This window comes from Hemiscyllium ocellatum, chromosome 2, assembly GCF_020745735.1.
Source record: "Hemiscyllium ocellatum isolate sHemOce1 chromosome 2, sHemOce1.pat.X.cur, whole genome shotgun sequence".
NCBI classification, from domain to species: domain Eukaryota; kingdom Metazoa; phylum Chordata; class Chondrichthyes; order Orectolobiformes; family Hemiscylliidae; genus Hemiscyllium; species Hemiscyllium ocellatum.
Window position 1 is genome coordinate 121,853,142 of NC_083402.1, and position 26,996 is coordinate 121,880,137.

At 42.9% G+C, this 26,996-nt stretch overlaps 2 protein-coding genes across 3 annotated transcripts in view; one reads left to right on the top strand and one right to left on the bottom strand.

The window, feature by feature from the left end:
• The first annotated feature begins 1,100 nt into the window (after positions 1-1,100).
• klf9 (Kruppel like factor 9) lies at positions 1,101-8,904 on the top strand. Its single transcript, XM_060845969.1, has 2 exons — positions 1,101-2,069; positions 7,686-8,904. The coding sequence occupies exons 1-2, from the start codon at positions 1,622-1,624 to the stop codon at positions 7,937-7,939; spliced, it is 702 nt and encodes a 233-aa protein (XP_060701952.1). The 5' UTR covers positions 1,101-1,621; the 3' UTR covers positions 7,940-8,904.
• Positions 8,905-14,364: 5,460 nt separating this feature from the next.
• The window catches only part of smc5 (structural maintenance of chromosomes 5), a 57,456-nt gene continuing 44,824 nt past the window's right edge, over positions 14,365-26,996 (bottom strand). Inside the window, exons 21-25 of one of the 2 annotated variants that reach the window (XM_060839627.1) lie at positions 26,788-26,907; positions 17,650-17,829; positions 17,358-17,453; positions 16,198-16,354; positions 14,365-14,654 (exon numbers count right to left, since the gene is read on the bottom strand). In XM_060839627.1, the coding sequence (XP_060695610.1) occupies positions 16,220-16,354; positions 17,358-17,453; positions 17,650-17,829; positions 26,788-26,907 (531 nt within the window). In that variant the 3' untranslated portion in view covers positions 14,365-14,654; positions 16,198-16,219. Of the gene's footprint in view, positions 16,355-17,357; positions 17,454-17,649; positions 17,830-26,787; positions 26,908-26,996 lie in introns of both variants that reach the window. The other variant, XM_060839618.1, reaches the window with a different exon arrangement.

Below are 26,996 nucleotides of genomic sequence, written 5' to 3' on the forward strand. Positions count from 1 at the left end.
AATAATTTTGGGGACGTTCATGAGTCAGAGTTCAGAGACCACACATTTGGACTATGTGTTGAATTTACATAACGAGTTTGATGTAGCTAACTCAGGAGTGATATCAGACACAATTTGACAATGTTGCTTGAGGTGAAATTAGGGCAGACCTGGTTAGAAGTGCTTTTTTTTTACAGAGAGTCTTCGGGGAAGAGAGAGGTAGCGACGCAGAGAAACTTAGAGTGATGGAACTCAGAGCACATATATGAAGGTGCAGTCATCCATGTTAGAGTTAAAAATTACACAGCACCAGGTTATAGTCCAACAGGTTTATTTGGAAACACTAGCTTTCAGAGCGCTGCTCCTTCATCGGGTCTTTGTCAACCACCTGATGGAGTAGCACTCCGAAAGCCAGTGCTTCCAAATAAATCTGTTGGACTATAACCTGGTGTTCTGTGATTTTTGAACTTTGTTCACCCCAGTCCAACACTGACATCTCCAAATCATGACTATTCATGATGAAGTGCTGCACGTGGAGGATGCCTAAAAGGCCACTGTTGGAAGTATGAGTAAGAGAATTGTGTGGACGAAAGAAGTTACAATAGGGGTGAGGGGTAGTCAGTAGAAGGAAGTTGAATGCAATGCCGGAGGTTTGTTTTCTACTTTCAAAGCATTTCCTGGAAATCAAGGCATTATCAACAAAAAACAACGTTCGGAAGAAAAGTCATACTGCACTCGAAACGTTAATTCTATTTCTCCCTCCACAGAAGCCAGACCTGCGGAGATTCTCCACACTTTATGAAACAAAACAAAGCATGACCATTTCTCCTTTAAGATTACGCTCAGGCAGTCGGAGCCAAGCACGGAATGAGAGATTGTGTGAAAGCGATATGTAACTTTGCATGGAATTGCCTGGGACATGTCAACATGAACTTGAAGGTCAGCTATTTTCAGTGCCCAGTGCCAGGTCACTCAGCCCATCTGAACGGGGCGGGGCGGGGGTGGGGCTCCAGATATTTGGAACCCCGGTTGAATAGAATGGTGTCTGGTCCAATCAGGAGGCCCCCCCCCCTATTGTGATGTGAGAGGAAGGGGGTGTGGCTGAGAGTCTGTATCAGGAATTGGTTACAATTGTGAAAGAACATTGGGAGATGCCGCAGCGTGACTATATGGAGCTCATATCAACTCTCTAAATCCGGTCTGTGATTAGTCTCGTCTCCAAAATTCAGCAATTCCGCGCACTGACCAAAATAAAACAGTATTTTTTTTAAAAATGGGGTAATTGAAATCTCCCTGTTGTCTCATTTTTTTAGGGATGCAAAGAGAAATAGGTTTGCCAAAATTCAACTGTTTTGTATTTCCTTTCGCCAATGCAAGAGAATAACGTTTATATTTTATAGTTTCGTTCATCTGATACATTGGGGTTAAAAAATGGATGGAAACCTTTGCCGTATGTGATCTTTAGAATAGAGCAATGTGATCTGATATTTCAGTGCACGCCACGTGTTTGTACAAGGAAAATACTTCGGTCCTTAGTGCTGGCAGCAAATTGTCTCTCCTAAAAGTCTGCTGTTGAGCTGAAATTCAAAGCAAGGTGTCACCAAACAGTAAGAGGCTTCCTGATAAATGTGCTTGTGGAACTATGTCTGCTGTTGCATATATCGAACACTTGGCCGCCGAATGCTTGGTCTCCATCTCCAACCGCCCTATTGTGCATCAGTCACCCGGGCAGCACTTGAGTGAAGAGGGTGACGGGGACCCCAGTTGCAAGGATGCAGGGTCCCTCACCACCATGGCCAGGATCCTGGCCGGCCTCAGCAAACGCCAACCGCTCTCGCAAATCGGATGCAGTCAGACTGAGGGCTGCACTAATTCCGAGGGAGACGCCTGCACCGCGCTGGGCAGCGGAGCACACCGCTGGGAGCCGCGCCCTGCCAATGGAGTTGCGCCGGAGTTTGGACTGTTGCAGTGCAGCGTAACGAGTGAGATGAAGTCCTTTTCGGGCAAAAGGCACGAGTGCTCCTTTACCGGATGTGGCAAAGTGTATAGGAAGTCCTCGCACCTGAAGGCACACTTCAGAACGCATACGGGTAAGTGTTGCTGCTCTCTCATTTAAAATTAGTTTTATAATTTGCTTTGTCCATTAAAAAAAAATGTCAGAACAATACCGCGTGAAGCGGGCGATTCAGCCCATCGTGTTCTTCGGAAGTATGAGTCTAATCCTCAATCTCCCCGCATCCCAAAACTCCAGTTTGGAGTTTGGAAAGTTACTACTGAATTTGGTTCCACATCCCGCCCCACCCTAACACACAGAGGCAGCCCATCCTTAACAGTTCCTTTGCGAAATACTTCAATATTTTCTAATCAGCCTTTTCAGAAACGTTATTACACACCTCCCGGAACAGGTTCCTGGCTCGGGGACAGGGACACGGCCACTGCACCATAAATGCCTTAACCCCGCACTTCCCAAATTCCGAATCCTTTGCCAGAATGGGAACAGTTTCTGCTCATTTATACACTGCCACATGCGATGTTATTACAGATAATGCAGGTATTGCAACAGTTAAGTTTAAAACTGAACTCGCAGACGCTATTTGAAGTGGATGGAGACATGAGGTTTTTTTTCTTAGTATTGGTGATGTCTGGGTGTAACCTGTCAATCGAGGATGTGGGCGTGGGCTTTTCCTCATTTAGCCTATCAGTTGCTAGTGTGGGGCAACAGCTGCATTGTTCTGTCCCTGTCTACAGTTCAGATATTGGGAAGCTAATGCAGGAGATCTTGTTCCTTATATAAATATAAAAGACACCCCAAAATAGGCTTGGTCTGTTATCCTGAGGTCGCATGGACAATATCCGACTGGAGGAGGAGTTCACCTGGAGCTTCTGGCTGAGAGGGAAGAATAAAGAGCAATACAGCACAGGAAAAAGGCCCTTCAGCCCTCCCAGACTGTGCCGCAACAGTTTGAAGGGCCGAAGGGCCTGTTCCTGTGCTGCGTTGCTCTTTATCCTTTCCCCTGAGCCACAAGCTCGAGGTTGAAGCCCCCCTCCAGGAGTTTACTACCGCAGAAGGTCTGTGCTTAATGTGATCAAGCAAGTACCAATACAACCTGAAAATCCTTTCAACACATTCTGATGTCAGGCGTAACAGCGGGATAGATTCCTGGTCAGTGATGAGACGGAAAGATCACATAATTGTCTGCAGCTTCAGATAACAGGTATGAAAAATGTATGTTACCGCAACAACTCAGACTCCTGGTTGGGTGTGGGGAGAAAGAGGGGGAGGGCGGTTAGCCGTGTTGGATCCAATGGGGCAGGATTTGGGACTAGCCTCTGCCCTACTTGTGATGAAGGTTGTGTCACTCTGGGTCACACCTACCTTTGTTCGGAGAGTGTCATCCTCCAGCTTTCTTAGTCATAGAGATGAACAGCGTGGAAACAGACCCTTCGGTCCAACTCGTCCATGATGACCAAATATCTTAATCTAGTCCCATTTATCAGCACTTGGCCCAGATCCCTCTAAACCCTTGCTATTCATTTACCCATCCAAATGCCTTTTAAATGCTGTAATTATACCCGCCTCTGCTGATTCCGTAGACACACCATCCTTTGCGTGAAGAAGATGCCTCGTAGGTCCCTTTTTAAATCTTTCCCCTCTCACCCTGAACCTATGCCTTCTAGTTCTGGACTCTCCACCCCCGCCCCCAGGGAATATACCTTGTCTGTTTAACCAGAGAAGTACAGAAGATACAGGGATGTTTAGCAAAGAAGAAATAATTAAAGACATAAGTATTGAGTGGCCTCGTGTTGCTGGCTAACCTAAAATGAACATTATAATTAGAGAGAGGGAGCAAAACAGAAATGGGCGAACCATTTCACTGGACTACAAGATTCTATTCAAGGTCAAGTCTGCTTTGGAGGTGATGATCCATTATGGCCAGACCTGCATTGTACCCTACAGGAAGATCACAGTGAGCCTGGCTTTGCTATGTACAGGACAAAGGATGGAGTTAACTTAAGAGTTTGGACCAAAAGGTGGCCTTTGATAGACTAGTGCTCAGCTACAGGATTGACTGAGCTCTCCAGAATGGGGTCAGGATCCAAATATATAAATGTCAGCAGCACACTTTAAATGAATGGGTGGAAATAGATTCCAATCAAATTGGAAGTAAGGTAAGGTTTGCCCTCTCCCTTCCATCTTATTTGTATGTTTGTATTAGTCCATCAGAAAGGAAGATGACATAAGAGAGGTGACAATCTCAGACAGTGTAATCACCCCAATCAAAGCCTCCCTGTAGAGTTTATTGATGATGTCCTGTCTTCTACTCCAATCTGCTATCAGATTTTGAGAACCATTTTGAGCATCTGCAGGTGGATGCCAAGCTCAAACAAGTGAAGAAATCTATGAAAAACATAAACATATCACCTATCCACCTCTTCAAAGACCTCCTGTAATCCAATATGCAGATTAAGCATTGGACTACTTGTCACCTCAACACTGAAGTGGAAGGAAGTCATCCTCAGTCCTGAGGGACTGGCTAAGAAGAAAAAGTTCTTTAACTTGGAGGTTGAAAGGAATTCCAAAAGACCTTTTATAGTGTTGGTAAAGAGAATGAGCAGGGGAATTCCAGAGTTTATCATATGGAGTTAAACACTCATCTAGGACTGGAAACATGGAAAAGTCTGAGGATTGTTGAGTTGGATAAGGTTGCAGAGGGATGGGGTTATTGTGGTGGTTAAACACTGACATTAGCTTATAATTGGATTCACTTTCACATTGCATTTTATAACTATATTATATTCTGCAAATTAAGATTTTTTAAGCCTTTACATTGTCTATTCTGTGTCCAATTTATTTCACTTATCATCTGCCAGATACCCTTCTAGTATACCAAAGGACTTTAGGGTCTTTATTATCTACAAAAACTTTTCTCTGCTCCCACACTTTTTCTGCTTAAAAATTGGAAAGGTCAGGCCAGTTGTCAAAGAACATGACCACTGTTGACTTTTAGTTCACGAAGACAGTTTGAAGTGATTATAAATTTGACAACTTTGTCGCTGCTTTCCAATTTTGGGTGGTCTTAGGGAAGACGCACCCAGGTGTCAATGCGGATACAGCAATTTTTGAGGGAGGCTTTGAAGGGTTTTCTCTGCCCTGTTGTTGTGATGAAGCTCCAAGTAGAAAGCTAGAGAACTAGCAGGTGTTCCAGAGAAATTATCAGTGGGTGTTGCCTATATCCTATCTCTCACAGATCCTCACCCATTACTCTCTGCACTAATGGACTTGCATTGATTCCCCAACTGGAACTGCCGTACTTGTAGATCTCAACCTTGTTTTCAAATCCCTCCACAGCCTTATTCCTCTCCTAACTCTACACCCTAACAAGAATATTGCATTAGTCCAATTTTCCTTTTTACACATTCTTACTTTTAGCTTCCCCCTTATTGAAAACTGTCTTCAGCTGTCTGCACCCTTTCTCTCGCTTTGAGGCTCACTTTAAATCCAAATTTCTTGAGAGCATTTGTTCACTTGTTCTAATATGTGAATATATGGCTTACTATGAAGTTGTGTATAATAATGTTCTTGAGAAATGCTTTTAGACATTTTGCTACATTAAAGATGCTACATAAATGCATGTTATACTAAGTTCATCTGAGTATGAAATGAAGTAGCTTAACAATTGGAATAAAGTCTGCTGTTGATAAGATCTGTCTTATTTATATATGCTTGTGTCAAAACTATCCAGGACTCTAAGTAAGTTATGGGACTGTGTAGGACAAATTATTCTATGAATTGGTATAAGTGAACCAGGGAAAGTATCCAGAGGACACCCAGAACTATTTCAATTTGTGAGAAAAAGAAATACTCTGCAATGATGGATCCCTTTTTAATAACTGCAAATGTGTTGCTGGTCAAAGCACAGCAGGCCAGGCAGCATCTCAGGAATAGAGAATTCGACGTTTTGAGCATAAGCCCTTCATCAGGAATAAGAGAGAGAGAGCCAAGCAGGCTAAGATAAAAGGTAGGGAGGAGGGACTAGGGGGAGGGGCGATGGAGGTGGGATAGGTGGAAGGAGGTCAAGGTGAGGGTGATAGGCCGGAGTGGGGTGGGGGCGGAGAGGTCAGGAAGAGGATTGCAGGTTAGGAGGGCGGTGCTGAGTTGAGGGAACCGACTGAGACAAGGTGGGGGGAGGGGAAATGAGCAAACTGGAGAAATCTGAATTCATACCTTGTGGCTGGAGGGTTCCCAGGCGGAAGATGAGGCGCTCCTCCTCCAGCCGTCGTGTAGTTGTGTTCTGCCGGTGGAGGAGTCCAAGGACCTGCATGTCCTCGGTGGAGTGGGAGGGGGAGTTAAAGTGTTGAGCCACGGAGTGATTGGGTTGGTTGGTTCGGGCGGCCCGGAGGTGTTCTCTGAAGCGTTCCGCAAGTAAGCGGCCTGTCTCACCAATATAGAGGAGGCCACATCGGGTGCAGCGGATGCAATAGATGATGTGTGTGGAGGTACAGGTGAACTTGTGGCGGATATGGAAGGATCCCTTGGGGCCTTGGAGGGAAGTGAGTGTGGAGGTGTGGGCGCAAGTTTTACATTTCCTGCGGTTGCAGGGGAAGGTGCCGGGGGTGGAGGTTGGGTTGGTGGGGGGTGTGGATCTGACGAGGGAGTCACGAAGGGAGTGGTCCTTGCGGAACGCTGATAGGGGAGGGGAGGGAAATATATCCTTGGTGGTGGGGTCCGTTTGGAGGTGGCGGAAATGGCGGCGGATGATACGTTGTATGCGGAGGTTGGTGGGGTGGTAGGTGAGAACCAGTGGGGTTCTGTCTTGGTGGCGGTTGGAGGAGCGGGGCTCAAGGGCGGAGGAGCGGGAAGTGGAGGAGATGCGGTGGAGGGCATCGTCGATCACGTCTGGGGGGAATCTGCGGTCCTTGAAGAAGGAGGCCATCTGGGCTGTGCGGTGTTGGAATTGATCCTCCTGGGAGCAGATGCGGCGGAGACGAAGGAATTGGGAATATGGGATGGCGTTTTTACAGGGGGCAGGGTGGGAGGAGGTGTAGTCCAGGTAGCTGTGGGAGTCAGTCGGTTTATAATAGATGTCTGTGTTGAGTCGGTCGCCCGAGATAGAAATGGAAAGGTCTAGGAAGGGGAAGGAGGAGTCTGAGACAGTCCAGGTGAATTTCAGGTCGGGATGGAAGGTGTTAGTAAAGTTGATAAACTGTTCAACCACCTCGTGAGAGCACGAGGCAGCGCCGATACAGTCATCCATGTAGCGGAGGAAAAGGTGGGGGGTGGTGCCAGTGTAGTTGCGGAAGATGGACTGTTCCACATATCCTACGAAGAGGCAGGCATAGCTGGGGCCCATGCGGGTGCCCATGGCAACTCCTTTAGTTTGGAGGAAGTGGGAGGATTGAAAAGAGAAGTTATTCAGGGTGAGGACCAGTTCAGTCAGTCGAAGGAGGGTGTCAGTGGAAGGGTACTGGTTAGTGCGGCGGGAAAGGAAGAAGCGGAGGGCTTTGAGTCCTTCGTGATGGGGGATGGAGGTGTACAGGGACTGGATGTCCATAGTGAAAATAAGGCGTTGGGGACCGGGGAAGCGAAAATCCTGGAGGAGGTGGAGGGCGTGGGTGGTGTCCCGAACGTAGGTGGGGAGTTCTTGGACTAAACCCGAACATACATTTTTTACCCTTTTTAATAACATTCTCTTTGCACTTTACAGGGGAAAGACCCTTTCCTTGCACATGGCCTGATTGCAGCAAAAGGTTTTCCCGTTCCGATGAACTGACACGACATTACAGAACCCACACTGGGGAGAAAAGGTTCAAGTGCCCCATGTGTGAGAAATGCTTCATGAGGAGTGATCATTTGACCAAGCATGCTAAGCGGCACCCTGGCTTTCATTCCAGCATGCTTCAAAAGCAATGTAGAAGAATTGGGCCACTTCGATCAGCAGCCCCTGAAACAGCAAGATAAAAGCCTAGCTTTGGGAGGAAGGAGATAGATTGCTTAAGTCATAGTATCATCAGTACACCAGTTTCTTTGCTGCTGCTGTTTGTAGTCTGCACTTCACTGCTGTGGTATCAAAACTCTGCAACACTTTCTAGTCGTGGCTCTCCGCTTGCTCGTGATCTATGGTTGGCCAGCAAATTTTGTTCTGTCACAGCCCTCAACATCAACAGATTCTCAACATTTCCAGTAATCCTCGGTGCAGTTTGAAATGTAGTCTCCCAAACTACGCAATAATGACTCCTGCTGGTGTGGAGGTTTACCCAACATTTTACTTTGCTCAGCTGGACACGGACTTGGTTCATTCTGAAATGTTTGGGATAGTATGTTAATATAGTAAAAACAATGCAACATTACTTCCATTTGGTGCTATAGGCTCTACAAGATGTGACTTTGGATTTACACCAGCATCAGGCTAATGGGAAGACTTACAAACTGAATACTGCAGTGGTGCATGTGACCATCTAAATGCCTTGGCCTAATTATGACTGGTAGTGTATTTTACATGCTTACCCAAAATAGGAGATGGGGGAAAGGTGTACAAGAGAATGTTTGTTTTTCTCAGCTTTGGCAAGATAAAATGTTACTGTTTTACAGTACTATCCTTTTGAAGAACAAATACTGGAAAATCTACCTCATTAAACTAGAGTGAGCAAAAGTATACTTTACACCATCAATCACTGTAATATGTAAAAGATAAAAGTTGCCAGTTTTACCAGACCATAGGGTTTCTGTCTGGTGATGGGCTAACTTGAGGGTCACCACACTTCGTGAGGGGAGAGATGTGTGGATGTTTGTGTGTCACATTGTACCATTGTCTGGTTTAGTCCTTTTACTGCATGTAATGCAACTATATTTCCTTTAATCACCTGAGATCTTGAAATTTATATTTTGTGAAAGCTGACTAAAATAAAAACTTAAATTCAACTTGTTCTGATTTTCAAAACAGAGCACACTTTATTCTAGCTGTAATTAATATTCTTCTAGGTTGAGCAAGAGAAAGATGAACAGGTTTAAGTAGAAAAAGAAATGAATGTTATGGAAATGTCCCAGTGGAGGCCTGCTTTTTAACGCTTCTCAGACCCATTCACTAAAAGCTCACTGCTTCCATACTGGTTGACTAAGTCATACATCATAGATGCATTGATTGTATTCAAGGTAGTATTGTTTGATAGCAATTTTTTCTAGTTTTAAAAATTGTTTTAAATCTATCATGTTCTTCACCTGTTCTATTGTACCTGATGTGCTAGCCTGCTTATACAACATTCAGGTCTGATTTACAAACATTTGCCAAATGTGATCCCATACAGGGATGCAAATTTAAGAGTCCAACATCCAAACATTTCCTGTACTTAAAAATAGTTGCAGTATAGTTGAGGGCGGCAGTTGTTAGCACTGCTGCCTCACAATGCCAGAGACCCAGGTTCAATTCCCAGCTCGGGCAACTGTCTGTGTGGAGTTTGCCCAGTGTCTGCATGGGTTTCCTCCGGGTGCTCCGGTTTCCTCCCACAGTCCAAAATGTGCATGTTAGGTGAAGGGATAAATGTAGGGGAATGGGTCTGGGTGGGTTGCTTGTCAGAGGGTCAAAGGGCCTGTTTGCACACTAAGTAATCTAATCTAATATTGTCCGCGTAGTGTTCTGATTTGGGTACAAATAGATGTGCAGTGACGTTCGTAGAACCTGGAGTGTGCTCTGCCATTCAATGAGGTCAGGCTGACCTAATAAATCCTCAGCTGTACTCTCCTGCCCTTTCCCTTTAAATCTAGATTTCCTTATTGATAAAAGCTTTGAATATACTTATAGCCCAAGCCTTTATCGTCCTGTTGCAAATAATTCCAGATTCACTATCCTTGTAAGGAGGAATTTATTCTCTTAATGTCTTAAATGGGCAACCCCTACAATGAGTTTACACCTTTTGTTTCCCCCTTTTGGGAGCGTCTAGCATCAATCTCTCAACATCCATTCTAACAAGCCTGCTAAGAATCTTTTATGTTCTTCTAAACTTTGAATGCAGACCCAATCGACTCCACCTCTCTTCGTAAGAAAATCCCTCCATGCCCAAAATCGTCCGTGGACTCCCTCCCTCGTATAGTTTGAGCAAGACTACCCTATTGTTATACTCAATTCTCTTTGAAATAAATGCCAACATATTATTTGCTGTCTCTCTTTCTGCTGAACATGGAAACAAGGATTGAGGCAAGAGGATGTCCATGTGCCACTGTGCTGCTTTTCCTGTTTAAGTAACATTCAGCCCCTTTATTCTGCCAAAATGTACAACCACATATTTTCCTACACTACATTTATGGAGTCATAGAGATTTACAGTATGGAAACAGACCCTTCGGTCCAACCCGTCCACGCCAATCAGATATCCCAACCCAACCTAGTCCTACCTGCCAGCACCCGGCCCATATCCCTCCAAACCCTTCCTATTCATATACCCATCCATATGCTTTCATCTGCAAAAGTTTTTTCCCCATTCACTTTGAACTGAACGTCCATGTATGTCATCCTCAATATTTGCTTTTCCACCTTGTTTTGAGAAATCAACAAACTGGTACAATAGTACATTCACTTTGCTCATCCAAATTACTCATATATATTGTAAAAGACTGCAGTTCAGCACAGCACTCCACTAGTTACAAGTTGCTGTTCTGAAAATGCTTCACTTATCCCAATTATGTCTTCTACTAGTTAGCCAATCCTCTGTCCACAATGTAATAAATGTGTAATATAAATTTTAGCTACCAAGTGACAATGAATTGCTATTCTAATCCCCTTTGTGAAACCATGCTGATTTTTCTTGATCATATGTTTCTAAATTCTCTGCTATTTCATATTTTGTGGACTCTAAACATTTTCCCAAAGGCAGATGTTGAGCTAATTGACCTATACTTAGCCATTTTCTGTGTCTCTTCCTTTTGAATAATAATGTAAGAACCAGAACTAGGAGGAGGAGGAAATTCAGCCTGTCAAACCTGCCTAGTACGATCATTGTTGAGCTCATTTCAACTCCACTTCCCTGCCTGCTCCCCATAAGTCTTCAACCTACTATAAAATAAAAATCTGTGTATTTGACAGGACACTTGACAAATAATGGAAAGCTGCAACGTCTGCTGTTGAGGCTAATGCTGCCAAAATTTGACAACTGAAAAATGATTGTTAGAAAAGATTAGAGGTTACAAAACCACAAACAATAAATGGAATTTTACATAAAAATGACCTTATGGTTACAGCAGGCATGGGGGGGGTGGGTTGATTGGCCTTCCCCCTATTTTTATGTCAAGCTAAAACAAGCTGCTGTAAAAATGAAATTGCAACAGTAAGATTCTTATTGGTAGGAAGTCATCATGAGGTTATGAGCACTGACTACTGTTATACAGTAAACTGAACACAATTTCCAGCAAACACAAACATTTAAATGTCAGAACAGGAAAGTTGAGGTATCCAAGTTGGTCTGCTCCTCCACAAGGTTCGTTACAGTCAGGGATAAAAATATTCTTCTCTAAGATCCTTCCGGACAATGTTTTTCAAAGGTTACAGATTCATTTTCATTTTAATTGTCTTACTCAGTGATGCAGTCATGCAATATTCCTGTTGACACACTAAGAAAAAAAAATGGCTTCATTGCAACTCAAAAGAATTAATCAATATCCTCAGTAATTACTAAGCCTCCACTAAAAGTCAAGACACAAGGGAAGTATTAATTTTCTAGACAGCACACTATTTATTTTTGGCCGAGACAACATGCATGAGTTAACAACAATAACAGACAAACATCTACATGCAAAATCCATTATCCTTAATATATCTGCAGACTGGAGGGTCACAATTCCTATTACACATATATAAAACCGAACCAGTCACTTCTTATCTTTTCTACAACATCTAAACCTCAGACCTAAACTTAACAATTGATAAACGCTACATTATACTATCACTTTGTTTTCCTCCAAGTGGTAGCTCCTGAACCTATGCTGTCTTAAGCTAGCTATTCTACATTCATAATTGCAGTTTTTTTAAAAAAAATGTTTTTCCTGATTATTTGTTGACAAGGTTAAAACTGTTCTCGCCGCCTCTTGCTCCCCTGCATTTTGTAAACCCAAACCATGTGGAGTTAACCCTTTTCCCAATCTCTCCTAGCATCCCATCTTGCACACTTCATCTCCCATCAATCCCTTAGGGTCTCCTTTTGTAAACTCATTCTTCCTTTCCCTAACACACACCCTCCTATTCATTTTTGCCTCCTCCTCCCCCTTCCCCATACCTGACCCCCACAAATCCTTTATAACCTCTCTCAACCCCTGAAGTTGCCTCATTTTCAAACCATCAATCTTTTTGTGTGATGTGGGGGGATTAACAATTTGCTAATTTTATTTTTCATTGGCTTCAGTAAAGTTATTATTTTGGTTTTGTTAATATGTTATCTGTTCTTGGATTGGTAACTTTGTGTCTTCTGGTATCAAAATATTTACCAACACATTTAATCTCATTTGGAATGGACCTCAAGTGATTATTGGATGGTTCTTATGTCACCATACTGCCTTCTGGTAGAGGCAATAAGTGCAGTGCTGGAAAAGTACAGCCAGGTCAGGCATCATCAAGGAGTAGGAGAGTCGACATTTCAAGAATAACCTCTTCATCAGGATGAAAAGCTTATCCTCAACGTTGACTCTCCTGCTCCTCGGATACTGTCTGACTGGCTGTGCTTTTCTAGCACCACATTTTTTGACTCTGATCTCCAGCATCTGCCGTCCTCACTTTCTCCTTGCCTTCTCGGAGGGTTCAGCTTTGCCTTATTGTTCAGAGTCTACATTCAGCTGCAGCTCTTTCAAAGGCAACCAGCATCTTGTAAAGTGCAGTTCTTGAGAAGTGAGCAAAACATCACGTGGCCCTGACTTCGTCCCAATGTCAGATGACTCTGATGCAGGATAACATGCAATGCAAATTTGGAAAGTGCAATCTAATTTATGGAAACAAGCCCTAAAAATAAAATAAACTTCATGCCTGCTTGGGAACTTTTAGGTTGCTGAACATTAGAAGGAATATTGCTTCTCAGGAAGATATCCACAAAACATGCCACAGTGCACGGTGGCACAGTGGTTAGCACTGCAGTCTCACAGCGCCTCAGACCTGGGTTCATTGTGGAGTTTGCACGTTCTCCCCGTGTCTGCGTGGGTTTCCTCCCACAGTCCAAAGATGTGCGGGTCAGGTGAATTGGCCATGCTAAATTGCCCGTAGTGTTAGGTAAGGGGTAAATGTAGGGGTATGGGTGGGTTGCGCTTCGGCGGGTCGGTGTGGACTTGTTGGGCCGAAGGGCCTGTTTCCACACTGTAAGTAATCTAATCTAATCTAAAAAAATCTAATCTAAACTTGTGGTTTGCCCATTCCACAGTAGGTTAAATTTTCCATCTGGTGTGATAAATTGTTAACTGATCTCTCTGGCACTGAAAATTAACTTTTACAAGCATGGTATTTCATCTCTTCAGACTTAAATTTCTGTTGGATACATTTTTAAAAAAAAGCAAACAATTTTCTTTTAATTTTTCCATTTCTCAATTCCATCTTTCACCATTTCACTTTCTGTACATTAACTGGCATTGTATCAACCATTTTGACTTATACTTCCTGGTTCAGCCTGTGTGCCAAAGTACCAACTTGTCAATCTAATTAGTACACGAGTCATGCCATTGCCTGCTATATTCATGAGACACAAATGCCCTGTAGAACACAAGGAGTCAATTCATCCTTCGAATCACTGCATATTTCATTCTACAAAAGCGCAGGAAGTTTAATGAATGACAACATGGGGCAGCACGGTGGCTCAATGGCTCGCATTGCTGCGTCACAGCGCCAGGGACCTGGATTCAATTCCCACTTCGGGCAGCTATCTGTGTGGAGTTTGCACATTCTCCCAGTGTCTGCATGGGTTTCCTCTGGGTGATCCGGTTTCCTCCCACAATCCAAAGATGTGCAGGTTGGGTGAATTGGCCATGCTAAATTGCCTGTAGTTAGGTGCGGGGGTAAATGTAGGGGAATGGGTCTGGGAGAGTTGCTCTTCAGAGGGTCGGTGTGGACTTGTTTGGCCGAAGGGCCTGTTTCCACACTGTAGTGAATCTAATCTAATTTAAAAGTGCCATAAGTTAGCTGCTGACCATAAAATCCAAGCCAATGTCTTTTTTGTAAGACAACTTCCACATTTTGACTTCAAACCTCATGATACTAATGCAATTAACAGAGAAATAACTTGGCAATACTCAAAAAAGGAGGCTTTTAAAAGGTTGTTTATTTCAGTTCAAAAAGAAACAGCAATAAACGTATCCCAGATATAATACAAAGCATCTCAAAAGGGGACATTTAAAAAAAATTTTTTTTTTAAATAGAGTAACATTAACACTTATTAGGAAACGGATGCAAACACAAAAACAAAGGCAAAGTTCTCAAACAACGAAATCAAACACCAAGAATTATGCAACAGAAGTTTTATGAAAACACAAGGAAAATCAATTTCTCAGAGATTTCATTCAGAATCAATACAATGGGAATGTAATAAATTAAACTGGATCAATTGTACTGAACAGATACAAAAATTCCAAATGTCTGCCTTTAAAAAGAATTTGTCATTGATATAAAAATAGTGCTGAATATGTCCTTCTCCAAGTGTTAATAGGTTGAACAGTGGCTATGGAAAAACAAAACTTTGGTCACCTCTGATGACTAAGCAGAATTTCTTTTAAAAAGACTGTTTTACTGTGGAGACAGCAAGCTTTTCAGTTCATTTTTAAACCATGTTTTAATATTTAAAAACTTGCAACACAACTGGTGCAATATGTACATTATCTTACAAAAATAAAGCAGGTACTGCAGAACAGCACATTTTAAATAGGCAATCCTTCAACCTAACACTACCCCCTATAGGCTCAAATATGAACAGCACGAATAGAATAAAATTATTTTACCACAGCCCACAGTAATAATCAGAACCAAACTGTTGGGGCAAGTAGTGATGCTCAGCTTGGCTAATATTGCACTATCCTAGTCTTTAAGCTAGCTGACCTTTACAGAGAACTGGTCAACTCTCCTACATGAAGTTACATCTGTGCAAAGGACACTTAGTGTCATTCAAATTTTGTGCCACATGCACTACTTTACAAGATGCAACTGCAGTGCACTATAGGAATAAATGACTCAATTACACATTATCCTGCAATTACAACAGACTGAGTAGACATCTCTCTCACTTGAACACCAAATTATGTTATATATGTGGATTTAAGAATAGTTGATTTCTCCAGCTCAATTCTGATTTTGGGAAGAGAGTACTTTTTTTTCTCTGAGGGTGCAAGGTCCGGCTGTCATCTAGCTCATTTTTAAAAAGCGCATCTCTGCATTACACAATGTTCCTCATTATTTACAGAAGCCTGCTCAGTTGTACAAAGGCCCACCTTAATTGTGCTTAACAATTCAATAATTTGTTGTTCCATTCAACTGCTTGAACAGTACATAACAGCTTTAAAAAAAGTTCATAAATATGAAACAGTCATCTTTGCTGTCCTAAAGGACAGGTTGGGAGGTGGGAAGTGGAGTTGGGAAAGCAATAATTGCACTAATTTCACAATAGCCTCTCACAACATATAACGTGTCACAGAAATAGGACGCCCTGCATCATTATATTGGCAAGAGTTTTTTTTAAAATGGGGGGGGCATTTTGCCAATAAACAACAAGCTACTTTTTCAGTTATACAAACTTTTGGCTCCCATTATTTTACAGCTCTGTACATTAGGTTAGCTATCAAAACACACTACCATCCAAATGGTGGGGGTGTGCACATATGGAGCAAATGTGGTATCCGGTAAAAAAATAAGTTTACCTTTGTTGTTATCACTCAAGAACAAATTTCAGATAGTTGGCATTTCTCTGCTCATATAATAGGCACCTGAAAGCCAAACACAAAAATGCAGAACACCTGCGCACCTAACTCTAGGGTCATAATGGATTACAAAATTCTGATAACTCTAATGTAATCATCCATTTCAGAAACAGAAGGCAAGACGATACTGCCAGGCACTTAGATTTCTTTTAATTGCAACCCCTAATCCTCCATAAACACAGGTAGTTTTTGTTTTAAAGAGACTTAACTTCAAGAAGAAGCAAAAAAAGGTCAAGTGAAATGATCCTAAGATCCCAAGAGTTTTTTTATATATGTAAACATAATGACTATCACCTGAGATAGAACTACTTAGTTCTCAGTTATGGACTTGCACTCTTCGTCGTCTCCTGAGAAAAGCTTTGAGATTCCACTTGCCTGGCGGCAACATGTGTGGTCCATTATAAACGCACAGCACTGTCATATTGTCAGAATAAGTCAGATTCTGCAAAAGCTGTGAAAAAAACCCAGCAATAATTAAATATGGTTAGTCTTGCAAAGACTCAGTAGATTCATAGAACACTTGCAGCACAGAAGGCCATTTGACTCTGTGTTCATATTAGCTGTCTGCAAGAGCAACTCACCTACTCTCACCACCCCACCTTTATCCCATTTCCCTGCAAGTTTCCATTTTTCAGGTAATGATCTACTTTGCCTTTAAAAGGGAATGAGTGAGTCTGCCTCAACCAAACTTTCAGGCAGCGCATTCTTGATCCTAAACAAGTGTTGCATAAAACGTTTCTCTTAGCGTCACCATTTTATCAATTACCTTAAAACTGTGCCCTCTAGCTCAAAATCCTTCCACCAATTCCATAAGGCCTTTTCAGGGAAAGAAGCATTCAAGGTTCATTAAAAAAATAAAATTTAAGTTAAGTGAGGGAAGCCTTATAACTTGAGCTGGAGAGCAAAGCAGTGTCCGTAAAGGTAAGTCCTCCAATAAAATGGACAGAGCAGGGGATGAGGAGAAAGAGGGTTCCATTCCTTCAAGTTTCAAGGTAGATTGCCGCTCATGTTTTTACAGAATCATAAATTGTAACATTTAGCTACTTGTCACCCAGTTATTGAGCATTAGCCATTTATGGTGCTGTTTGTGGTGTAGACATATACTCTGATGCTAGCTAGATGGTGGGCGGCACGGTGGCACAGTGGTTAGCACTGCTGCCTCACAGCGCCAGAGACCCAGGATCAATTCCCGCCTCAGGAGTTTGCACGTTCTCCCCGTGTCTGCGTGGGTTTCCTCCGGGTACTCCGGTTTCCTCCCACAATCCAAAAATGTGCAGGTTAGGTGAATTGGTGAGGCTAAATTGCCCATAGTGTTAGGTGAAAGGGTAAAAGTAGGGGAATAGGTTTGGGTGGGTTGCGCTTCAGCGGGTCGGTGTGGACTTGTTGGGCCGAAGGACCTGTTTCCGCACTGTAAGTAATCTAATCTAAATGTCATTCTGAGGAGGGCCATGTACCTTGGGTGTGATAAAGAAATACTGAGAGGTGTTCTCTTTGCAAGCTGTCCGTACCACCATTTCAAAAACCCTCCTCTCATTGGTTGGGTCCATACCCTGCAATGACAAAAGATAAATGAGTCACACATCTCTGCCACACGTTTTTCATAGACACGCCAACATTCTTTTTTACACTGAAATTTTTACTTTATAGAAGCAGTTAGGTGAAATTAAGCAATGGAAGTTGGTAAAAGACAATTCTTATGGATTGTTTTTGCTTTTGTTTGCCACTTGACTGTGATGATAAAAGTACCTGATTGATTTCATCCACTACTCGAAAGGGGCATCTATTTAATTCCTGTAGAGCCATTAAATACAACATTGTAGAAACACTTCGCTCTCCACCACTCTGGTGATGTGGGGTGAGTTCATGGAGCTGAGTACTGCTGCGAAACTTCACTCTGATTCGGATGCCATACTTATCATATTCTTCCTGAAGGAAACAAGAATGAACAGGTGATCAAATAGGTAATCTATTTTGTTTCTTTAGCAGTATACTTATATTTTGCATAACTGCATTGATTACCTTAAAATTAATCTTCTCTGACACCAAAACCTGCAGCACTTGACCCACGGTTTAAAAACTCTCACCTACATTGTGGGAAAATGTCTCAAAAGTTTTCATGGGAGCACTCCAAAACTGTATTGCTATGATAAATATTAGACAGGTGACTGAAAAGCAGCAGCTCACACACACCATTTGAAATTGACTTTGGTTTTCTTGCTGCTGAACCAAAGAATTAATTTGAATTAGGTTTATTGTCACACTTCCTCACATGAGTAGTGTTAAATGTTACAGCCCTTCTTACTAAAAGATGGAAAAACAAAGAAACATAACAGTTGAACACAACAAGCACCAGGCCATGTTAGGCTTGCACTCCTCATGGGCTTGAACCTGCCTCCGTCCCAGGCTGCCCGCTCCCATTCTCTCCGCTGGCCGCCACAGGCTGCCTGCTCCCATTCTCACCGCCAGACACCACAGGCTGCCTGCTCCCAATCTAACCACCGGACACCACAGGCTGCCTGCTCCCATTCTAACCACCGGACACCACAGGCTGCCCGCTCCCATTCTCACTGCCAGACACCACAGGCTGCCTGCTCCCATTCTAACCACCAGACACCACAGGCTGCCTGCTCCCATTCTAACCACCGGACACCACAGGCTGCCCGCTCCCATTCTCACTGCCGGACACCACAGGCTGCCCGCTCCCATTCTCACTGCCGGACACCACAGGCTGCCCGCTCCCATTCTCACTGCCGGACACCACAGGCTGCCTGCTCCCAATCTAACCGCCGGACACCACAGGCTGCCCGCTCCCATTCTAACCGCCGGACACCACAGGCTGCCCGCTCCCATTCTAACCGCCGGACACCACAGGCTGCCCGCTCCCATTCTAACCACCAGACACCACAGGCTGCCTGCTCCCATTCTAACCACCGGACACCACAGGCTGCCCGCTCCCATTCTCACTGCCGGACACCACAGGCTGCCCGCTCCCATTCTCACTGCCGGACACCACAGGCTGCCCGCTCCCATTCTCACTGCCGGACACCACAGGCTGCCCGCTCCCATTCTCACTGCCGGACACCACAGGCTGCCCGCTCCCATTCTCACTGCCGGACACCACAGGCTGCCTGCTCCCAATCTAACCGCCGGACACCACAGGCTGCCCGCTCCCATTCTAACCGCCGGACACCACAGGCTGCCCGCTCCCATTCTCACTGCCAGCCACCAGACTGCCTGCTCCCATTCTCACCACCAGCCACCAAAAGCTGCTTGCTCCTGTTCTCACCGCCAGCCACCACAGGCTGCCTGCTCCCATGATACTGCTGACTGCCAGAACTCTGGCTAAGCACAAAAGCCAAAACCCTTAGCAGCTACCACCACTGCTACTGCCTCCAAGACCAAGCTCCCTCCAGAAGGTAAGTAGAGAAAAGAAAAATTGAAAAACTAAAAAAGGAAAAAGCAAGAAACAAAATAAAAAGTGGTCAGAGCGGAAGAGCTCAGGGTCCCTCCCATACCACTATCCTGAACCACAATGAAGGCCACACCTCAATTCTCATTGATAAATTGGAAGGAATATGGCCATTTGCAACCAGTAACTGGAGAAATAAGTTTGCAGAACCCACAAAAATGACATAATTTAAATGAAAACAAAGGAACACTCTATATTCAATGTCCATTGATACAATAAAAAGCCTGTTCTTCCCTCAGGTAGGATACAGCAAGGCACAGTGCAAAAAATACAATAGTTGCAATCACCATCAGTAGCTACAATGAAAGGAAAGGCGTGTAGAACAAATGACAGAATAAATAGCCAGTGTTTCCATTGCAGCTGTAATCAATATTAAAAGGTACACAAACATTTAAACAGAAAACAAGAGATGATTCAGAGATTACTTCTATTTAATCAAGGAGAAAGCCTAATCTTACATAACTTATTATTGGAATAGGTCACGTATTTGCACTTAAATGGCTTGTGGATTTGTTATAATGCTTGCTCATTCCCAGGATACTTTACAGATTAATACACATGTGCACAATTTCATAGATGGTGTTGCTCAGGATGATTCATTCATGCTTCTTCACTTATTTTTGCGTGTGCATTGTGAAACAAGATATCTAAGACATTACTGAAGGAGGACAGTAGGGCAGGACAATAAATAAATTGAATTGGGAAACTGTTTCCATGAAATCTAAAAGGGTCAAAGACGGAAAACGAGATAGAAAAACAAGACTACAAGGCAGACTGAAATTAGTTGAAATCATTAAAAAGAGACAAAGCTATTAGCGCTCTGATGATGATTGAGTGTTACAGTACAGGGAGGCTGAAAATGATGGAATCGGAATCCAGAAGCTTTGGTTAGTCAAAAATACTGTCTCTCCTGCTTGATCTGTTATTTGAAGATAAAACTGGTGATGTATGCTATCCAGGCTGTGGTAAACACAGTTGAGGTGGTTCTGCAGGCATGTCCCTTTTGTTAATGGGCGTATCCAAATTGGTTGGACACAGTTGTCAGCTGGAAATCGGGGAAAATCCTAGAAGGAAACTCTGAAATTCTTTGAGAAGTAGCTAGACACCCGAAGGACTTTGTAACTGAGACTGATAACATATTTGATGGGTGGACCACTGATTAAATTCATAAGATCGTTCTTAATTGTGTCTGCTATTTACCATTTAAATTATAGTTTATAATCGATTAACATTTGCCTGTTAATTCATGTTGATTCTAGTTTTAGAATAAAGATAGTGACTTTAGTATCGTGTGTTTACTTTGACTCTTGCATAGCAAAATATCTTCTGTTTTAAACTACGGAATTCTCTGGTTTTATTCTTTCAATAACTAGGATTAAGGATTTTGTCTTTTTTAGTAAACGAGGTATACTGGTCAGGACCGAGATCATAACATAATTGACATGGCATAATAAATCAACAAGAACATTACATTAGGGAGGTGATGGCAGAATAATACTCGTCAATGGCCAGGTAACCCAAAGACCAAGGTAAAATTCTTGTAACCACAGTAGATGGTGAATGCAATAGAATCTGGAATTAAATGTCTAATGATGACAAAGAATCCAAATACTATCAAAAATATGATCTGGCTCACTAAAGAAATACTGCTTTTCTTACCCGAAGTGGCTTACGTGTGACTCCATACCCACAGATATAACCCTTAACGGCTCTCTAAAATGGACCAGAAATCTATAACTACTAAAACATCTCAAAAGATGGACCAGTTGGCATCAATCTAGCTACCAGAAACAAATGACAAACTCAGTCCTGTCAACATTGCCAAGTGTTCCTTACCAAGATATGGGGGCTAGTACGAAAATTGGAAGGGTTGTGTCACACTAACTAAACATCAGCCATCGTCATACTCATGGGATCATACTTTAGACAACAGACTGGAGTTTCCAAGGAGTGACAATTTCACACAGATTGTCACATTTCTTTTAAAAACAAACAAAAAAAGAGAGGGTGATTGGCATTTCTGAGTGGAGATTCTGATAGGTCACCTTCAAAAACATGAAGTCCTACTTCCATTCTGACAGTTCTTTCACAGCACAGAACTCCCATTGAATAAACCCTACACATATGTATGTAGAGACACAAACAGACAAATGCATTACAGATGGAGGTGAAAAAGTTGGGAAAGCAGTGCAATCACCCCAATACAAATATTCACTAACTTCACTATACTCAGTTGCAGCAGTGCATACCATCCACAAGACACTGCAGAAAATCTCCAAAGCTCCTTGGACAGCACCTTTCAAAGGATTTGCTGAGATGACCCTTTTGCTTGCTAGGATTTTCTGTATATCAATCTCTTGGATTCTTTTCCATTCTTGGGAGACATGGCCAATTGGTGCACTAACTGTAAATTTAAGGTAATTCCCAGATACTGACAGTCGAGCATTCATCTATGGAAATGCCAGTGAACATGAAGGAATAATCATTGTTAGTTACTAGGTTTAAGGACCACAGGTTACAGCAACTGGTGAGGGAATACAAACTGATTTTCTTCAAGCTTTAGGTATTTTACTGGAAAGCCAAAATCAACGGGAATCAGGCGGAGATCTCATCACTGACTGGAGTCATACCCAGTCCTAATGAAAGGTCCTGACCTGAAAAGTTGACACCCCCGCTCCTCTGAAGCTGCTTGACCCGATGTTATCATCATAACTCAGTATAACAGGAAGGAGGTTGTGCTATGGGAGGTCAGTTAGCTCAGCTGCAGGACATTTCTGCTAGAGTTCCTCACGGTTGTGCCATAGGTGCAATCATTTTCAGTTGCTTCAACGGCCTTCCCTCCATCATAAGGTTAGGAAATGGTAAATTGGCTGGTGGCTGTATGATGTTCAGCATCATTTACAACTCCTCGACACTGAAGAAGCCCATGTAAACTGCAGCAAAACCTGTTTGGTCTGAAAAGTGGCAAGTAGCATTCGTGCCATGCTAGTGCCAAGCAATGACCATCTTCATAAGAGTATCTAAGAATTTAACAATCACTCCTTCATATTCGAACGGCATTACCATCGATGAATGCTCCACTACTAACATTCTGGGAATTACAATCAAACAGAAGCTGAAATAAAACAGCTGTACAAATATTCCGGCTATAAGAGCAGTAATTAACATCTTCTGACTCCCCAAAACCTGCCTACCTTCTACAAAGGCACATGGGCGTGTGATCTATCATTCTACACTTTCCTGAATGACTGCAGCTCCAACAACACTCAAGAAGCTTGACTCAACGCAAGTCAAAGGAGCCCACTTAACAGCAGATTTACAAATATTCACATACTCCACCATACTCAGTTGCTACAGTGCATACCATCCACAAGACACACTGCAGAAATTCACCAAAGGTCCTTGGACAGCACATTTCAAACCCACAGCCACTACCATCTAGAAGAACAAAGCAATACATACACAAGAACACCACCATTTGCAGCTCCTCTTCTTCTTTTAAACACTGGGGCATGTTTTGTGGTAAGCATAAATTATATAAGAGAGACGGTTTGCACCTTAATAGGTTAGGGACCAACATTCTGGTAGGCAGGTTTGCTACTGCAACACAGCTATATTTAGAATAAGTAGCGGCGGGGGGGGGGGGGGGGGGGGGGGGGGGTGGAGGAGACAAACTGGATGTTTAAGAAGGAAATTGAAGGGAAGTTAGAACAAGGGAAGTCATGAAAGGGATCATGCTGTAAGGTTGAGTGAAATAAGAGTTGATGGGAAGGGTGAGGGCAGTAACAAATTAAAAATACTATACATAAATGCACAAAACATTAGAAATAAGATGGATGAGCTTGAGGCTCTTTTGGAAATTGGCAGATACGATATTGTGTGGATAACTGAGTCGTGGCTTCTAGTGGACAGGGCCTGGGAAATGATTATTCAAGTGCTATCATAAGGACAGACTGACGGGCAGATGGGGTGGGGTGGCCATGTCGGTAAGGGATGATATTCAGTCCCTTGCGTGGGGGGACCTAGAATCAGGGGATGTAGAGTCAGTGTGGATAGAGCTGAGAAATTCTAAGGGTAAAAAGACTCTCTTGGGAGTTATCTACAGGCCCCCAAACAGTTGTGTGGATGTCGGATGTAAGTTCAATCAGGAGCTGATATTGACTTGTCGCAAAGATGTTACTACAGTTGTTATGGGGGATTTCAACACGCAGGTAGACTGGGAGAATTAGGATGTTATTGGACCTCAAGAAAGAGACTTTGTGGAGTGCCTCTGAGATGAATTCTTAGAACAGCTGGTGCTGGAGCCTACCAGGGAGAAGGCAATTCTGGAAGTGGTATTGTGCAACAAACCAGAATTGATCAGGGACCTCGAAGTGAAAGAGCCATTGGGATGTAGTGACAATAATACAATAAGATTCAATCTGCAATTTGAGGGGGAGAGGGTACAATCGGAAGTGACAATATTTCTGTTGAATAAAGGGAACTATGGAGCTATGAGGGAGGAGCTAGCCAAAGTTCAATGGTGCAATACCTTAGCAGGGATGACAGTGGAGGAACAATGGTGGATATTTCTGTGTATAATGCAGAAGATGCAGGATCAGTTCATTCCAAAAAGGAAGAAAGATCCTAGGAGGAGGCATGGGTGGCCCTGGCTAACGAGGGAAGTTAAGAAACATATAAAGTTAAAAGAGAGAAAGTATAACATAGCAAAGATAAGTGGGAAAACGGAGGACTGGGGAGCTTTTAAAGAACAGCAGAGGATTACTAAGAAGGAAATATGGAGAAAAAATGAGGTATGAAGGTAAACTGGCCAAAAATATAAAGGAAGATAGTAAAAGTTTTTTTAGGTAAGTGAAAGGCAAAAAAGTGGTTAAGACTAAAATTGGGCCCTTGAAGACAGAAACAGGGGAATATATTACAGGGAACAAAGAAATGGCAGAAGAATTGAATTGGTACTTCAGACCTGTGTTCACTGGGGAAGACACAAGCAATCTCCCTGAGGTAACAGTGGCTGAAGGACCTGAACTTAAGGGAATTCATATTTGCCAGGAATTGATGTTGGAGAGACTGTTAGGTCTGAAGGTTGATAACTCCCCAGGGCCCGGAGTCTACATCCCAGGGTACTGAAGGAGGTGGCTCGAGATATCGTGGATGCGTTGGTGATTATTTTCAAGAGTTCGATAGAATCGGGATCAGTTCCTGCAGATTGGAGGGTGGCTAATGTTGTACCACCTTTTGAGAAAGGTGGGAGAGAGAAAGCAGAAAATTATAGACTAGTTAGTCTGACCTCAGTGGTAAGAAAAATGCTGGAATCTATTATAAAGGATGAAATTATGACACATCTGGATAGTAGTCACAGGATAGGTCAGAGTCAGCATGGATTTATGAAGGGGAAATCATGCTTGACTAATCTTCTGGAATTTTTTGAGGATGTAACTCTGAAGATGGATAAGGGAGATCCAGTAGATGTAGTGTACCTGGACTTTCAGAAAGCTTTTGATAAAATCCCACATAGGAGGTTAGTGAGCAAAATTAGGGCACATGGTACTGGGGGCAAGATACTAACTTGGATTGAAAGTTGGTTGGGTGATAGGAAACAAAAAGTAGTGATAAACGGCTCCATTTCGGAATGGCAGGCAGTGACCAGTGGGGTACCGCAGGGATCAGTGCTGGGACCGCAGCTTTTTACAATATATGTTCATGATATAGAAGATGGTATTAGTAATAACATTAGCAAATTTGCTGATGATACTCAGCTGGGTGGCAGGGTGAAATGTGAGGAGGATGTTAGGAGATTACAGGGTGACCCGGACAGGTTAGGTGAGTGGTCAGATGCAGTTTAATGTGGATAAATGTATGGTTATCCACTTTGGTGGCAAGAACAGGAAGGCAGATTACTACCTAAATGGAATCAATTTAGATAAAGTGGCAGTACAAAGAGATCTGGGTGTTCTTGTACACCAGATTCTGGATTAGTGGTGCTGGAAGAGCACAGCAATTCAGGCAGCATCCAAAGTGCAGCGAACACCAGTCAATGAAGGTAAGCATGCAGGTACAGCAGGTAGTGAAGAAGGCTAATAGCATGCTGGCCTTCATAACAAGAGGGATCGATTATAGAAGCAAAGAGGTTCTTCTGCAGCTGTACAGGGCCCTGGTGAGACCACACCTGGAGTATTGTGTGCAGTTCTGGTCTCCAAATTTGAGGAAAGACATTCTGGCTATTGAGGGAGTGCAGCGTAGGTTCACAAGGTCAATTCCTGGAATGGCGGGACTACCTTATGCTGAAAGACTGGAGAGACTGAGCTTGTATACCCTTGAGGTTAGAAGACTGAAAGGGGATTTGATTGAGACATATAAGATTATTAAAGGATTGGACACTCTGGAGGCAGGAAACATGTTTCTGCTGATGGGTCAGTGCCGAACCAGAGGACACAACTTAAAAATACAGGGTGGACCAGTTAGGACAGAGATGAGGAGAAACTTCTTCACCCAGAGAGTGGTGGCTGTGTGGAATGCTCTGCCCCAGAGGGCAGTGGAGGCCCAGTCTCTGGATTCAATTCATAAAGAGTTGGATAGAGCCCTCAAGGATAGTGAAATCCAGGGTTATGGAGATAAGGCAGGAACAGGATACTGATTAAGGATGATCAGCCATGATCATATTGAATGGTAGTGTAGGCTTGAAGGGCAGAATGGCCTACTCCTGTACCTATTGTCCATTGTCTCTCAAAGACACTCAGCATCTTGACTTGGAAATATATATTTCTGTTCTTTCAGTGCCATTTTTGTACCCTCAGTGTCGCTGGGTCGAAATCCTGTAACTCTCTCCTGAATAGCATTGCGAGAGTCGCGATACCAAATAGACTGCAGTGATTCAAGACAAACAAGTTTTCAAAAGCTACTATGGATGAGCAACAAATGCTGGCCCAGCCAATGATGCCTTTATCCCATGAATAATTACAAAAATAACTGTGTACACAAAAATCTTTATCTTCCATAATAATATATAGGGTGTGAGGATTGAAACAACTGATGAAGTTTATGCGTCTATCACGGGAAAATAGGGTTAAATGACAGGGCTAAATGACTATTGCATGATGCATTTCAATGACTTGGTCAAAAACAACGAACTGATATGCTGAAATCATATTTAGTTTGTCAGTTTTGAATCATCTTATGGCAGTGAACAAATGACTGGCGCCAAACGTGGTAGGTGATTTCTTCAGATACAAAAAGGTTTGATAAATGTCTTCAGGTCACCCAAATGGCCAGGGAGTTCTATAATTATCACGTCACCAAAGACCAACATCTTGCAAGAAGGTAACAACTTAACGATAACTTACTTACGCTGAGAGTTGAACTCTTTAAGTGGTAATGGGGGCATGTCAATGTCAAAATACAGATGCAGATCATCCTACCTCATTATCTGTGTGCAAATCAATTTCTCCTGCGCACTGCATTGAGCGGAAATATTCACTAAACTTCTCATTAATTTGTTCGACAAGCTGTTTCAAAGGATTTAGCCACTTTTCTTTCACCTATGGGAAGTGATAAAGTAAATTCAAAGAAATACATGAATGACTCACATTGATGTTAAGAACGAACATAAAAATGAAAGGTCTGAATA